This window comes from Vigna angularis, chromosome 11, assembly GCF_016808095.1.
Source record: "Vigna angularis cultivar LongXiaoDou No.4 chromosome 11, ASM1680809v1, whole genome shotgun sequence".
In the NCBI taxonomy this organism is placed as follows: Eukaryota; Viridiplantae; Streptophyta; class Magnoliopsida; order Fabales; family Fabaceae; genus Vigna; species Vigna angularis.
The window spans coordinates 19,976,384-19,991,288 of record NC_068980.1 but is presented as its reverse complement, the minus strand read 5'-3'; the positions used below and the strand labels follow the sequence as shown (position 1 = coordinate 19,991,288).

General features: G+C 26.4%; 1 protein-coding gene across 1 annotated transcript; it reads right to left on the bottom strand.

Moving 5' to 3' along the window:
* Positions 1-1,184: 1,184 nt before the first annotated feature.
* LOC108333243 (berberine bridge enzyme-like 22) lies at positions 1,185-2,896 on the bottom strand. The gene has a single exon (XM_017568630.2). It carries the CDS (start codon positions 2,846-2,848, stop codon positions 1,262-1,264), a length of 1,587 nt encoding a protein of 528 aa, XP_017424119.1. The 5' UTR covers positions 2,849-2,896; the 3' UTR covers positions 1,185-1,261.
* Positions 2,897-14,905: the final 12,009 nt, after the last annotated feature.

Here is a 14,905-nt window from a genome sequence, read left to right as displayed (position 1 = left end):
TTTACCGGTCTTCGGTGACCAAGACGGAAGAAAACCTAAAAACCTTCGCATGTGCATAGAAGAAATATGCTTTTTGAAGGATAAAAATGGGACACCACAACCCTCGTCTGTGTGGCGGAGTGTTCCTTTCATTCTATCAAATATAACAGTGTGTTTCCCAGGGTTTAGTGTAGACTGAAGAAGAAATAAGTACAAAAAACTAAAATGATTCAGTCTACACCAATTCCTTATTCAGTCTACACGGTAATATTTGATAAGAAAAATATTAGAAAGAACCAAATGTGTGACTAAACAAAAAATTATTAGGAATGAAGGGTTTATGGGTGATAAGAAAGAAAAATCTAGAACCATAAAAAAAGTAGAATCTTTGAATGTCTCAATTGAATCCTAATTCACCAAGTCCTTTTTCAACTAATGAAAGAGAAAACGGTGACATGATCATATTCCTAGACCTCTCTTTTCTCAAACTACATTTTGGTTCTCACTTATGGTTAGGTTCTGCTTCTCTGTTGGGGTTCTTTTCCCAAAAGTCCAGACCTTTGCCGTGGTTCTTTTCCCATGCTATATTGTGCAATTCTCCTATATTCTATGCTGTCAGAGGGCTTGGTGGTGCTGTTTAGGTGTTCTTTGTTGTGGTCTTGGTCCCATATTCTTTGTTTCCGCGACTTGGATGTTGACTTCTCACTTTCTGTTGGAGGTTTGATCGATTTGGTGTCTTAAAAATGGCCCCATTATAGGAACAAAGATCTTCTCAATGGCCAAGAAGGTGTGGTTTGATTGTTTGAATTCTGCCCTGACTCATGCCTTTTCTTTTGTTATTGACTATCGTGTTTAATTAATTTTTGCCATTCATTTAATCTTTTGCTTCCCCGTTTGCTTTTCATTAAAGTAATTTAAAAAACGTTGATTAATCATTAAGTGATATACAGATGTCGATCTTACCTATCATCTTTGCTTCAGTATTATTTTAGTCGTTTCTGATAATAGTTTCCAATGACATCACCGAAATCTGTATTCTTCAAAAGTTTTCCTCAAATACGAATAGTTACCATGCTTATTTTCCCATCTCAGTTTTAATGTGATTTATTCTTTTATATTATCAGAATGTCATCGTAGTAGCTTATCTTTGGTGTGGAGTTTTATGCTGGTAATAAGGAAGAAAAAGGAAATGAACATCTAGGAAAGGAACTAAAAACACACATCTTATTGAAATACAACATAAATGTTAGGCTCTCCCAATAATGTCATGCATGCATTTTATTTAATAAGGATGGGCATCTAGGAGAGGAATACTTTGTTCATTCCTGAAAAAATTTTGGGGGTCAAACTTTGTCTTAATTTGTGCCAATCTCCTAAAGTTTCCCTTGAAGTACTTCTCGCCCCAAACACTAGCAGTTGAGTAGCTTGTGTTGTCATGCAGGTTTTTGCCTAAATCAAGATCCTTATAATTGAAATAGGCAGCTCGTGGAAATTTTGACACATATGGAGTCATATATCTGTAAATCATCTTAGCCCAAAGTAGATGCTTCTCTTCATTGTTATTCCCTTTCCAATTGACCAAGTATTGTATGTTGTACAAGTTGCCCTTCCTGTGGGGAAAAGGGGTTTCAGATTCTGAAATTTCATTCATTATACCACCATAGGGTTCGAATATCATCACGGTTGCTGCTTCTTCCTCTAGAAGCATTTTCCAAGCTCCTTCTAGGCCATCTTTTGGTATTGGCTCCTTTACATAGTCAGACTTGGCCTTGAAAGAGTTTTTAGATGTGGTAGTTCTGTTAAGCAAGAGTTCTAGAGGGTCGTCTATGTTGTATCCAGCAATAAACATAACTGATTGAATCCAGTTCATTTCAGTGCAGTCTTTGGCCTGCAATCCCAATTCTGGGAAACTCTTATTCATAAGTGGGATCAACCTGTCTACTCCTCCCAGGAACTGAGAGTTGAAGAGTACTCTCAATGTTTTTGACTTGTCACCACTATTTTGAACTATTACTCTAATGACAAGATCCTCATGCAATTCATGTGCAATGTATTGCCACCTGTGAATGAGATTATTGGCTCCTTCTTCCACTGTTTTGCGAAGGTTGAAACCTGTAACAATAGGTGGGACTCTAACTAACCTGATCTTCCATGCAAGGATGACTCCAAAACTAGTAGAACTACCTCCTCTGATGGCCCAGAAAACATCTTCTCCCATTGATTTTCTGTCATGAATTTTCCCATTTGCATCAATGATGTAAGCATCAACAACATGGTCTGCTGCCAGGCCATGTTTTCTCAACATGACACCCTGCCCCCCTCCACTGATTTGCCCACCTACCCCTACACTTGGACAGGTTCCTGCAGGGAAACCATGCACTTTACTAGCTTTTGAGATTTGGTAGTAAAGTTCACCCACCGATGCCCCAGCCTGAACCCAAGCTGTTTCATCACAAAGGTTAACTTGAATGGAACGCATGTTGATGAGGTCAACCATGACAAATGGGACCTCACTAAGGTATGATTGCCCTTCATAATCATGGCCACCACTTCTGACTCTGAGTTGCAACCCAAGTTCTTTGCTGCATCTAATGGCTGCTTGAATTTCTGATTCATGGAAAGGTGCTAGAATTAGAATAGGCTTCCATGAGGAATTCACCCATCTAGTGTTTTGTTCCCGTGCTTCCAAGACTTGGGGATATTGGGAGGATGATTTGGTGAAGATTATTTTCTCAACGGATTGAGAATTGCCACCAAGTTGGGTTATCAAGCATTCCTTGAATTTCTTCTCAACCAAGGTAGGAGCTGAAGATGAACATGAAATTGGAAGAAGCAGTATCAGAAACACTGCAAGATAACTCATCGGCATGTTTACTTCTCTACCTTTGGTTTATTGAGTTATGTTTAAGAATTCACACACACACACATATATATATATATACATATATATATATATATGTATATATATATACATATATATATATATATATATATATGTATATATACATATACATATATATATACACACATGTGGAGTTCATGTTCACATGAAAATATAGGATAATGCTGAAGCTATTTTGTCAACCAGTTGAAACAGTCGTTGATTTGACCCTGTCCATGATGGCTGCCAGAGAAGTAAAACGTAAATATAATTAAGACCTTGAAATTAAATGATTAAAAAGTATTTGTAAAGATCAATAGAAAATGTCAATAAATTTAAAATTGCACGCAGTAAACGAAAATTCATTCATGTTCTTGTTTAGGTTGCCATGGTAATATTTGTAATTAGTTTACCATGACTGAAGATGGGGTTTTTTTAGATTTATTATTTTTACTTAATTGTATTTTATCAGTCTTTTAAAAATTTGGGTAAGTTGTGTTTTTTTTTTAATTTAAAATTAATTATTTTAGTGCCTGTGATCTAAAAGGAGTTGTTTTAGTAAAGATTTCACTTTTTCAAGTAGGCTCTAGGTATTATTATGAAATTCAATATTCCATTTAATAAGATTTTACTTTCTTAATTAGGTTCTAGGTATCATTGTGAAATTTTTTACATTCCATCTAAGATTTCACTTTCATTTTTAATGAATTATAAGTTGTTTATATGGCATTTTATTTATTTATTTTGTATTATTGTTAAAATATTGTATGTCAGCATAGAATTAGAACATGCTTCTTTCTTAGTCACTGAAATAAAAAGAGTTAATTTTACATTTCAGGATCGGAAACAAATTTATTTTAAATATTAGTGACCAAGTGAACCTAATTTTTAAAATTAAGCTTTATTATTTTAACAATTAAATGAATAAACTTATAATTGTGTAGAAACGTTTATGAAACTCTTTAATTTTTTGTGCCTTGTAATATTTTGTTTTGGTTCCTATAACTTGTAAACATTTCTGTTTTTAATTTCTGCTGTCACATGTTTTAAGAATATTCCACGAATATTGACGTGGTTCTTAATGATGATAATATAATAAGGAACAAGAAAAGGATATTTATAGGTAAATAGACATTTTGAAATTACACTAAGCATGGCAATAAAATAAATAATAAAATAGTTAATAAAATTAATAATATGAAAACAAAAAAATTTAGAAAAGTAACAAATAAAATCTTAAAAATATATTGAACTGAAAGTAATCAAATATTAGAAAATATATTTAATGCGTAATTATTTTAAATTTTCAAATATCCCACACAAAATAACATTTGTTGCATAAATTTTACTTCTTAAATCATTATAATTAAAAATAAGTATTTGAAAATATTTTTAATTGGAACTAAAATAAATTTTCCTCTAAAATAAGAAATATTGTTAAAATTTTCAATAATATTAAAGTAAAAAAATAATCAAATTATAAAACTAAATTTAGAATTTGGGATGAAAATATTCTTACTCTTTCACTTTTTTGTTAAGTATTGTACAAGATTATTGGCAACTTTTAAAAATCGTTTACTATTTTTTTTATTGCAAACTAATCATATAGAAAGAAAAACTACTTTTTTTTGTTCAACAATTGATTATAATTGATTATATTATATTTGCTGATAAAAAAAACAATCGTTTATATTATCTTTAATCATACCGTGACTAGGGCTATTTTGTGTTTATAATATTAAATCGTTAAATTAAAAAATATTTTGTGTTGTTCTATTTGTATTGTTTTCTTTCTTTTACAATAATCACCTTTGCTGGTGTGAGCAAATTATATTTTGTTGTTGTATCATTATTATGTGTTGCTACCATCTCATTGTTAGGTTATTTTTCCTTCCTTTCTAGAATCTTATACAAAATACTTTTATCTTTCTTGTTGTACTTTAGTTTCTTTGCAACTATAATTATGTATTTCATTTTACGATGGTTATACATTGAAATAGTTGTAATAACATTTCCCTAGATGATGGATTTTCTGTTTTGAATATAATTAATAAATGTCTAATTTTATGTTACTAAAATAGGATCTTGCATAATGCACCTTTTTTTTCTTCTTTTGTGTGCTTTTAATATTAGTTTATCAAATTAAAAATCATTTTGAATTATAATTACAAAATTACTAATAATTTATTTTTATAATTTTTTTATAACATCTCATATAATATTGTAAAACTGCTAAATAAAATATTATAGATGTGATAATCAACAAACAACAAAGACAACCATACATCTATTATATTGCAATCATCCATAAAAGCATGTACTAACTATAGAGAATCATATACACACTAACATAAACTAGAGTTTGTAAAAAGAAAGGGATTATACAAAAATAGAATTTTTATCCTAAACTATGTTGTTGCATCACCCTCGCCCTACACTAGATCAATTGAGACATCTTCATCTATTCATACCATTAAGATGATCAATGCAAAAAAAAAAAAGAACAAATAGAAAACAAACACAAAAGAAAGGGTAATCTAATGTAAAAATAGAACAAGCATACAATAAGTATAGAGATATTAACACGTATAAAACATTTATATCAACAGTTCTAACTCATACAAATACTCATACTAGACTCAACCATCCAGATACATGTATTGATATCAAATCCTGACGAGTTATGTACTTGTAGTGGACTTTACTATTTTGCATAGCCTTTGTTAATGAGTTTTACCCTACCACACGTAATGTTAATAGATTAACATCTTTGGTCAAGGTAAAGTCCTTAGACTAGAACCTCTTGCTCCTCTCACAACATACCATACCCTTCTTTACTTGAGATTAGATGGTTATTAAAACGACATGATAACTCCTAATACAAAATTCATATATCAATACACACTACTTTAACCACTACCAATCCTCCTTGGATTTGCACCAACCATTCACAAGTTACATTCACAAAATCAACACATTAAACATATAAGATTTGAGTTAAACTCTGATATTTTCATTCTGTGAGAATATCTACTTGTTCAATGAGTAGTGCCTAAGAACACTCTTGCCCAACGACCATATAGCTCGCTCAGTAAAAATATCACAGGAACTTACAAACTTCAATTCTCACAAAAGTCGCCCAACGATACTTCTCTCGTCCAACGACTGTCAAGTCAGTAAGCTCTCTAAATTTGGTGTTGTCCAACAACTACCAAGTCAATAGCTCTCTAACTTTTACCTCGCCTAATGAGTATATCCTCACCCAACGACTATCAAGTTAATGAGCTCTCTGAATGTGATCTCTCCCAATGACTACAAAGTCAGTAGCTCTCTAACTTTGACTTTGTCCAGCGATTATATGCTTGCCTAACAAATCTATATAATTATGCATAATAGAATTCCATAAATTTATCCTTTTCAAGCCTTGAAAATTACTCTAACACTAACTACATATCTCAAAAAAATCAACCATTAGATTATACACAATTCAATTACTCAATTCACTTAAATTACAATCTCAACCTTACAACATATCAAAATTTCAACATACAATTATTAAAGACGATTCAAAACTCGTAACTCAACTCAAGAGGTCGTATTTCTATCAGATAACTCAATTACATAAACCAACTATCATACAAACGTGAAATAAGAAATTATAAGTTGTCTACCAGTTAAAATCCATGTACTTAGTTTCCCTTACCTGATAGACAGATTGAACACTCAATGAATCCTAAAAACACCTCCAAACACACAAGAAACCCTATATGCTCCTATGAACAATGCAAACACAATTAGGAAACACCATTAAAACCATTGATCAACAGTGAATCTTGTACAAAACTCAGCATTACATGCAAGCCAAGGTAGTTCACATGCACAAAAAGAACAAACAGACCAAGAAAAGGAGTAAAAAATTAACTTACACTATCTGAGAAACTGATTGAGAAAAAGTGGAAAGCGCGCCTCAAGAATCACCCTAACGATCTCCGATCTTCAAACAGATGCACAAGTAGTGAGGAAAACTAAAGGAAAGGGAGAAAACTCTACAGAGAAAAATATTTTAAAAAGATTGTGTACTTTTAAAATAATAAAACTCGTTTATAATAACCTCTATTTATATTTTAAACTTTTATTGTTAAAATAATCGAGTCTCACAATTCTAAACACACTATCAATTCGAAAACACGACTCTTTTAGGTTCTTCATATAACATTATTATTATTATTATTATTATTATTATTATTATTATTATTATTATTATTATATCATTAATATTTTATAATTAATATGTATATAATCTAAAATATCATTTTAGTAAAATGTACATCGGTATATTAATTGTACAATTAATTTAAAATATTGTATAAAAACAATGTCTATATTAAATTTACATTTGTCTATCCTATGATTAATTATATATTAATGTATAATATATATTAATGATATATAATGATATATTAATTATACATTAATTGTAGGAATCATATGTATATATCTATCTATTATTATCTATTATACAAATTGAAAGAGTACTTTGGCATGTGATAGCTTCAACTCTTCAATTTTTTCTTCAAAAATTTAAAAAGAAAAACAAATCTATTATTCAAACTTTGATAATATTTTTATGCTCTACAATAAAATTTAAAAGAATGTCAATACTTTTTAATGTAAATATGAAAAGTTTAGATACTCTTTAAGGTCGCTTCAAGAGTTTAATTATGAATAATAAATTGTAGATTAAAATTTGATTTTTCTTTTTTAAATGCTAGAGCACTCAAGTTTATTTATAATATATGAAAATATATGCATTATGAAATAAGTGTGTTTACTTTTTCTAATAATAACAACAACAATAATAATAATAATAATCTAATAATAAAATTAAATATATATTTTTTATAATAAAAGATAATTTTTATTTATTTTCTGAATAATTTTTTCGTTATTAATATTTATTTTAATCTAAAAAAGCCCTATTATTTTAACAATCTGAATAATGATATATTAAATTATTCTTAGAAAAGGCCTTATTATTTTAAGAATTAAATGAAAAATTTATAATTATGTAGAAATATTTGTGAAGCTCTCTAATTATATGAATTTTCGTTTTTATGTCTGGTAATATTTTGTTTTGGTTTTTATAACTTCTAAACAATTTTTGTTTGTAGTTTCTACTGTCACGTGTTATAAGAATATTATAAGAATGTTATAAGAATATTATAAGAATGTGGAATTTGGTTGATAATGATGATAATATAATTAATAAGGAATAAGAAAAGGACATTTGTAGGAAAAAAAGACATTTTGAAACTAAACTAAGCATTAAATAAAATGAACACTTAAATATTAATATAGCTTCTCTTCTTTTAATTGATTCAAGATTTGGAAAGAGATTATCTAAAATCTAACCATTTCAAATTTACCTTAAACTTCATGGTAATGATGGGTATTAATATCTTATTCTTTATTGCTTTTTTAATTAATTAGATTGAAACCCTTCTCTTGCTGGGTAAAAGAATTGTTAAATAAGTTAAATTAATACAATTAATAATATGAACACAAAAATATTTTAAAAAAAGTAACAAATAAAACCTTTAAAATATATTAAACTGAAAACCACTCAATATTATAAAATATATTTAATTCCCAATTGTTTTAAATTTTTAAATATCTCACATAAATGACATTTTTGTGTGTAATTTTTACATCTTAAATCATTATAATTAGAAAGAAGCATTTGAAAATATTCTTATAACAAACTAAAATAACTCTTCCTCCAAAGTAAGAAATATTGTTAAAATTTTCAATAATATTAAAGTAAAAAATAATCAAATCATCAAAAATGAATTTAGAATTACGAGATCATTTGCAACTTTTAAAAGTCATTCACTAAATTTCTTTTTTATTGCAAACTAATCACTTTTGTTTATACTATCTTTAATTTAATCATATATGATTAAAGAGAGATACGATTCAACAAGTGTGATAAATAAGGGGCATATAAAAATTCAACTTTTTCTACCATAAGCCTTGACCAAAAGTTTATGGCAAAATTAATTTTAAAAAAGAATATTAGTGGATAATCTTCTTATTATTGTATTGGAGAATTACTTTTATTTCTACATGATAAAGATACTTGAGTTTTGTATTAATTATGTAAAATCAAAAGATAAAATAAGATCTAAAAAAGTCAATGTAAAAAAAACATAAAAAAATATTGTTGATCAAAGGAAAAAACCTTCGTAGTTATACCTAAAAATCATTATTATAAACAAAGTCTAATAAACTCTAACTCTAAATTATTAATTTTTGATAAATACAAAATTTTACATAAATACTTTTTACTATAACATAATGGTCTTTCACTATCCCAAATCATTTAAATATAAAACAAAACAACTAATAATTGCAAGAAGAGTAGTTAGTCAAAACTATTACTCTTTCATACCCCATTATTTAAATACTTATGTTTTACTTTTAATAAAAAAGACTGAATACATAAATAAATAAATAAATGTCAATAATTAATTTTAATTCTAAAAGAGCAGAGAAAATTTATTAAATATTTTTTTTACTGTTCTAACATGATTATCGGCCATTCTCCTTTTCTATCTAAAAATAATTACACTACTTACTATTTGAATAAGTAACTTAAATGAAGTAACTCAAATTTTTATATTCATTCTTAATCTGAAAATAATGACTAAATAAATTTATATTATGTCTAAACTTTAATTCAAGACTCAAGAGTACATTTATATTAAATTATTAAATTATAAATAATTATGAAATATTACATACAAGTAAGTAAAGTTACACTATATATATAATTGTATAAAATTATAAATTTATGTAATTCAAATAATAAAGTTATTTAAAACATATTATTTGTATAATTTTAAAAAAATTCAAATATTATTTAATAAGCTATCACAAAATTAAAAATTTCTATTAAATAATAAAATTGTAAATCATGTAATAATACATAAAATTGTGTAAACTATAGCATATAAAATTGTAAGTTTTTATAAATGTATATAAATCGAACAAAAATTAAATTATTTTTTCAATTGCTATGAAGAAATGTGGATAAATGTTTGATTTTCTTGTTTCCACCAAACCAATGACACAATCATGAAAAGTTAAATTCTTTATTTTTGGATCTGATTGTGAAAGTGAATCAATGAAGAAAACTAGAAGACAAAGAAAGTGCATAGAAAATCTATTAAGACAAAAACCACCTTAGACACTGAAATTCACATTAATAGGTTATTAAGTTTTAAAATAACTATCAATTAATATGTTAATTTATCTGGATAATAATAAAAAACATAAAGTAACCAACTTAAAAAATAAATAAGAAAATAAAAAGAAATACAAAATTAAAAAACATATGTATTAACTTGAAAAAAAAAAGAACTTTTTTTTGTTTATTTTGATCAAATTTGAAAATATATATATATATATATATATATATATATATATATATATATATATATATATATATATATATATATATATATATATATATATATATATATTGGGATTCTGGGAGTGTATTTGATTGCATAGTATAATTTTGGGGTTTAATTGTATGATCTGATTTTGGGCTCAATTGAAAAAGCCCATTTTGTAATTTTTTTCAAATCAAAATATTTTATCTACATTAAATTGATATATTGGTAGTCTGATTTGTCCTTAAATTTTATACTGTAGTTTAAATTGTAATATTATATAAAGTGTTAATTTAATAAGTATGGTTGCAGAAACTATCTCACAAAAACTATTTTTTGCATTTCATTATGACTATCCGCGTTGTTTGATATCCTAAAATAAAGATATTGCTAGACTCGTCAATTTGCCCTCTCTAATATGGTTTGACCCTGACCCACGTGGGTTGGGGCTAGAAAAGCCCACAGAGACAAAAAGCCCCTCATAGAAAAAGTTCATAGGGCCAAAATATCTATAAAAGCTCTGATGGGCCTTTTTTTTAGAATTTTTTTTATAAATACAAGAAAAAGTGTAGGGTGTTGCTCCTCCACCACCCCAAGTGCTTCTGCACCTCTCCACTATTTTCTTTTATTCTAAAAATACTCTACACCTCTCTACTATTTTCCTTTATTCCAAAAATACCCTACACCTCCCCATTATCCTCAACAATATTTCTCTTTCTCTCTGCATTAATGAAGCATTCATATGACTTAGATTTAAACTTGTGATATATTGCAAAATATAAAATTCAGAGGAAACTTCAATATTAGTGCTTCTACCACTTCCATTTTATAAACTTAAAAGTTAGATGCAAATACAAAATAATAAACATAATAATATTAATAGTAAATAATATATTATTATTATTATATACTAACTTTATAATGACGAAAGAACTAAATAAATTCTAAATCTTTAACAAATAACTTTTCTTTTATATTTTAAGTATTTAATAATATTTTTATATTATTTATCTAATAAATTAAATACTTTATTCAAGTTATTTGAGTCAAACATGTCGGTAAGTTAAAATATAATATAATGTTAAAAATTATAGATATTAAATGTAAAAACACACACACACACACACATACACACACACACACATATATATATATATATATATATATATATATATATATATATATATATATATATATATATATAAACATTTTTCTAGAAATTTAGAACAAAAGTTTACCATTTATTAAGTAATTTGAAGAAAAAAAAATATATTGAACAATGAAAATAAGATTGAATCAAACTTATTTAAGGGAAAGTGTAAATAAAATTTTGCAAAATTTTGCAATATATCACAAGTTTAAATCTAAGACATGTGAATGCTCCATTAATATGGAGAGAAAGAGAAAGATTGTTTTTGAAATAAAAACAAAAAGGGGAGAGGTCCAGGAGCACTTGGGGTAGTGGAGGGAGCAACACCCAAAAGTGTAATTAATTCTAATTTGTTGCAAGTCTAAGTGTTATAATTTCTAAAAATGATCCAACTATATTTGATAGACCAAAATTACCTAATTATCTTTTTTATTATATAAAATAAATATTTATTTTTCGTACTTAAAATTCTATAAATAATCTTATTTGAATATATAAACTATATATTGAATTTAAATTATGACATAATATTTCGTTTTTTTTAAGTTCTAATATTCGACAACAATTCCATTTTTTCACATACACTGCTTCACACCTATAATAATCCAGATTTCTTCTGCCAAAAATTAAACAAATAATTAATTTGACCTAAAACAATAAAAAGATAACGTAAAAAAACAAAAATTCAAAGAAAACTCATGTTGAAAGACAAAGGAATAGAAAACTCCAATAATTTAAGTGACTACTAATTAAATTCTTTCAATTTATTTTATGCTTTGCAAAAAAAAATTGTCATAAGAATTATCTTATATCATTAGCAAAGCAAATAAAAAAAAGCATTTGTACAAGCCAAATTAAGACTAGAAATAATCAAATTGATATTAGTGATCTTTATTTGAATTACAACTTATCATTTACTATAAAAAATGTACTTATAGAAAATAATTATATCTATCATCCATCAAACTCATATTGCAATGAATATAAATAATTTTTATTAATTTTATAAATAATTTTTTGTTATAAATAATTATTTTAGTTTATCAAAATAGTAACTTTTAGAAATAATTAAATAAATAATAACATTTAATTTACAAAATATTACCAACAGAATGAAATTAATAAGATAATTATTTTAATTAAAATATATATTTAATAAGATAATAACGTTTAAGCTAATTTTAATTTATGAAAAATAATTATTTTTACTTCTCTATTTTATAGATATTTATATAAATATATATATATATATATATATATATATATATATATATATATATATATATATATATATATATATATATATATATATATATATATATATATAAGTATTCACATTAGTTAAAGAACATACCACCAATAAAACAGGTTGTATGAGTAGTTTAGAAATAAATAAAAAGGTAAGAATAAACTAAAAATTATCAATGAAAAATTGATAGATATTAAATGAATTGTTTATAACTAATTAACATATTTCTGTACTTGAGTGGCTGTTTATAAAATTAAAATGTAAATTTCCAATATTAATTTTTTATATCAGCAAGTTTAATTTACATAAAACCTCAATTTTTATCTTTCTAATGCGGTTATTTGACCAATTTGATTCATAAATATTTAACATATAATATATATATATATATATATATATATATATATATATATATATATATATATATATATATATGAGAGAGAGCAGAATTACAATAAATTATGTATATATAAATTATATTATTTCTAAAATTTAATTAAAGTTTTGCAGTGGGCTAAACCCACTTTAACCCTGACCCTAACCCACTTGAGAGGGGGTTTTGGGGGTTGGGGCTTTTTTCTATCCCTACTTAAGGGGCTTTTTAAAATAGGGTTTTTTCAATAATGGATTGGGGCTGGTCCTGGGGCCATGCGTTAAATTGAAACCTCTAGATATCGCACACAGTGTTATATTACCTGGTTTTTTCATTAATAGTATTTTTTTAAGCTTTTTCTTTTAAATGTTGGTATGGCTATCCGTTGTTTCAAAAATAAATGTATAAGTATTCATATGACCCGCACGTGTTATCTTGATAATTAATATATTTCTTTATAACACAAAAATAATGAAAAAATATAAATTTTTTAAATTAGATTTAGTTATTTATTACTTATTTACATTTTTTTTATATTAGATTTAGTTTCATGTTCTTGTTCTTTGTTACTTAAATTTTTTATTGTTTCTTTGGTATATATATATTATTTATATTTTGTCTATTACAAATTATTGCTTAGTAAAGTAGAGTAATATCATTTATGTTTATGATTATTACTACAAGTATATGTTTAAAGTGAAACTCTGTCAAAAGCTTTTATTCGAATACTTGAATTTGGTGTCAAGTTTCTATGTGTGTGTTATATGAGTGGTTGTATTTCATCAATGTGTAGCTTAAATTTAATATGATTTAATGGTTTTAGGACTATATTTTTTTTTCACACTAGCTTTGTTAGAAGTCTCGACTAGAGAAAATGCCAAATTATAATATATAAGTGAGGTGCAAACCTCACCTTACAAGCCGGTTTTGTGGGGTTGAGTTAGGCTTTAAAAACCATTTTCTAATATGGTATCAAAGTCATGGTTAGAGCCTATCCTAGCGAGTTCTACGTGGGCATTTATGTTTCCACTCGTTGTTGGGCCGCTATCGGACCACCCATTAATTTCTACTATCACAAGTGAGGTGCAAACCTCACCTTACAAGCCGGTTTTGTGGGGTTGAGTTAGGCTTTAAAATCCATTTTCTAATAAGCTTATCTTGTTTGTTTTTTCTTTGTGTTTTGTTGTTATTTTTCAATAATCAATTCGTGATGTGAGCAGATGGTGAGTTAAATGATGTCTTTGGTGGAAGACCATGATATAGTAGAATAATTGTATAGTTTTCTTGTTTTGTAGAGGAGTTCTCTCTTTTCAAAAAAACTCATGTAGTTTTCGGTTGGTTTGTATATATGTTATGCTATTATAGTTATTAAGATGAATAACTATATATATATATATATATATATATATATATATATGTATATGTATATATATATATATATATGTATATATATGCTTCCTAACTATATGTTGTGTATTATCAAATTTTATAATGTTTTATTTAGTAGTTTTATACTATTAAATTAGATGTTACATTTTTCACAACCACCAAAAACAATGCAGCAATGACTAGTGACCTCTAACCACGAAAAATAGAACCTTATCACGAGTAGAAATGAGATTGTTTTGGGTTTAAATAAAAAATCATCTAGACTCGTCAACTCGGTTGCAAACTAGTGAATTCAACCAAATTTATAATGAATTTGACAAGTTTGTTTCCGAACTAACTCGTCAAAAGTGAATGGAAAATAAGCTCAGACAATATGGTGTGATCTAGCATTAATAATAATAGAAATTGCATTAACTTTTTTTTTACT

Bases quoted from the DNA above. Each gene is read 5' to 3' on its own strand.
- LOC108333243 (XM_017568630.2), bottom strand. From the start codon at position 2,848: ATGCCGATGAGTTATCTTGCAGTGTTTCTGATACTGCTTCTTCCAATT.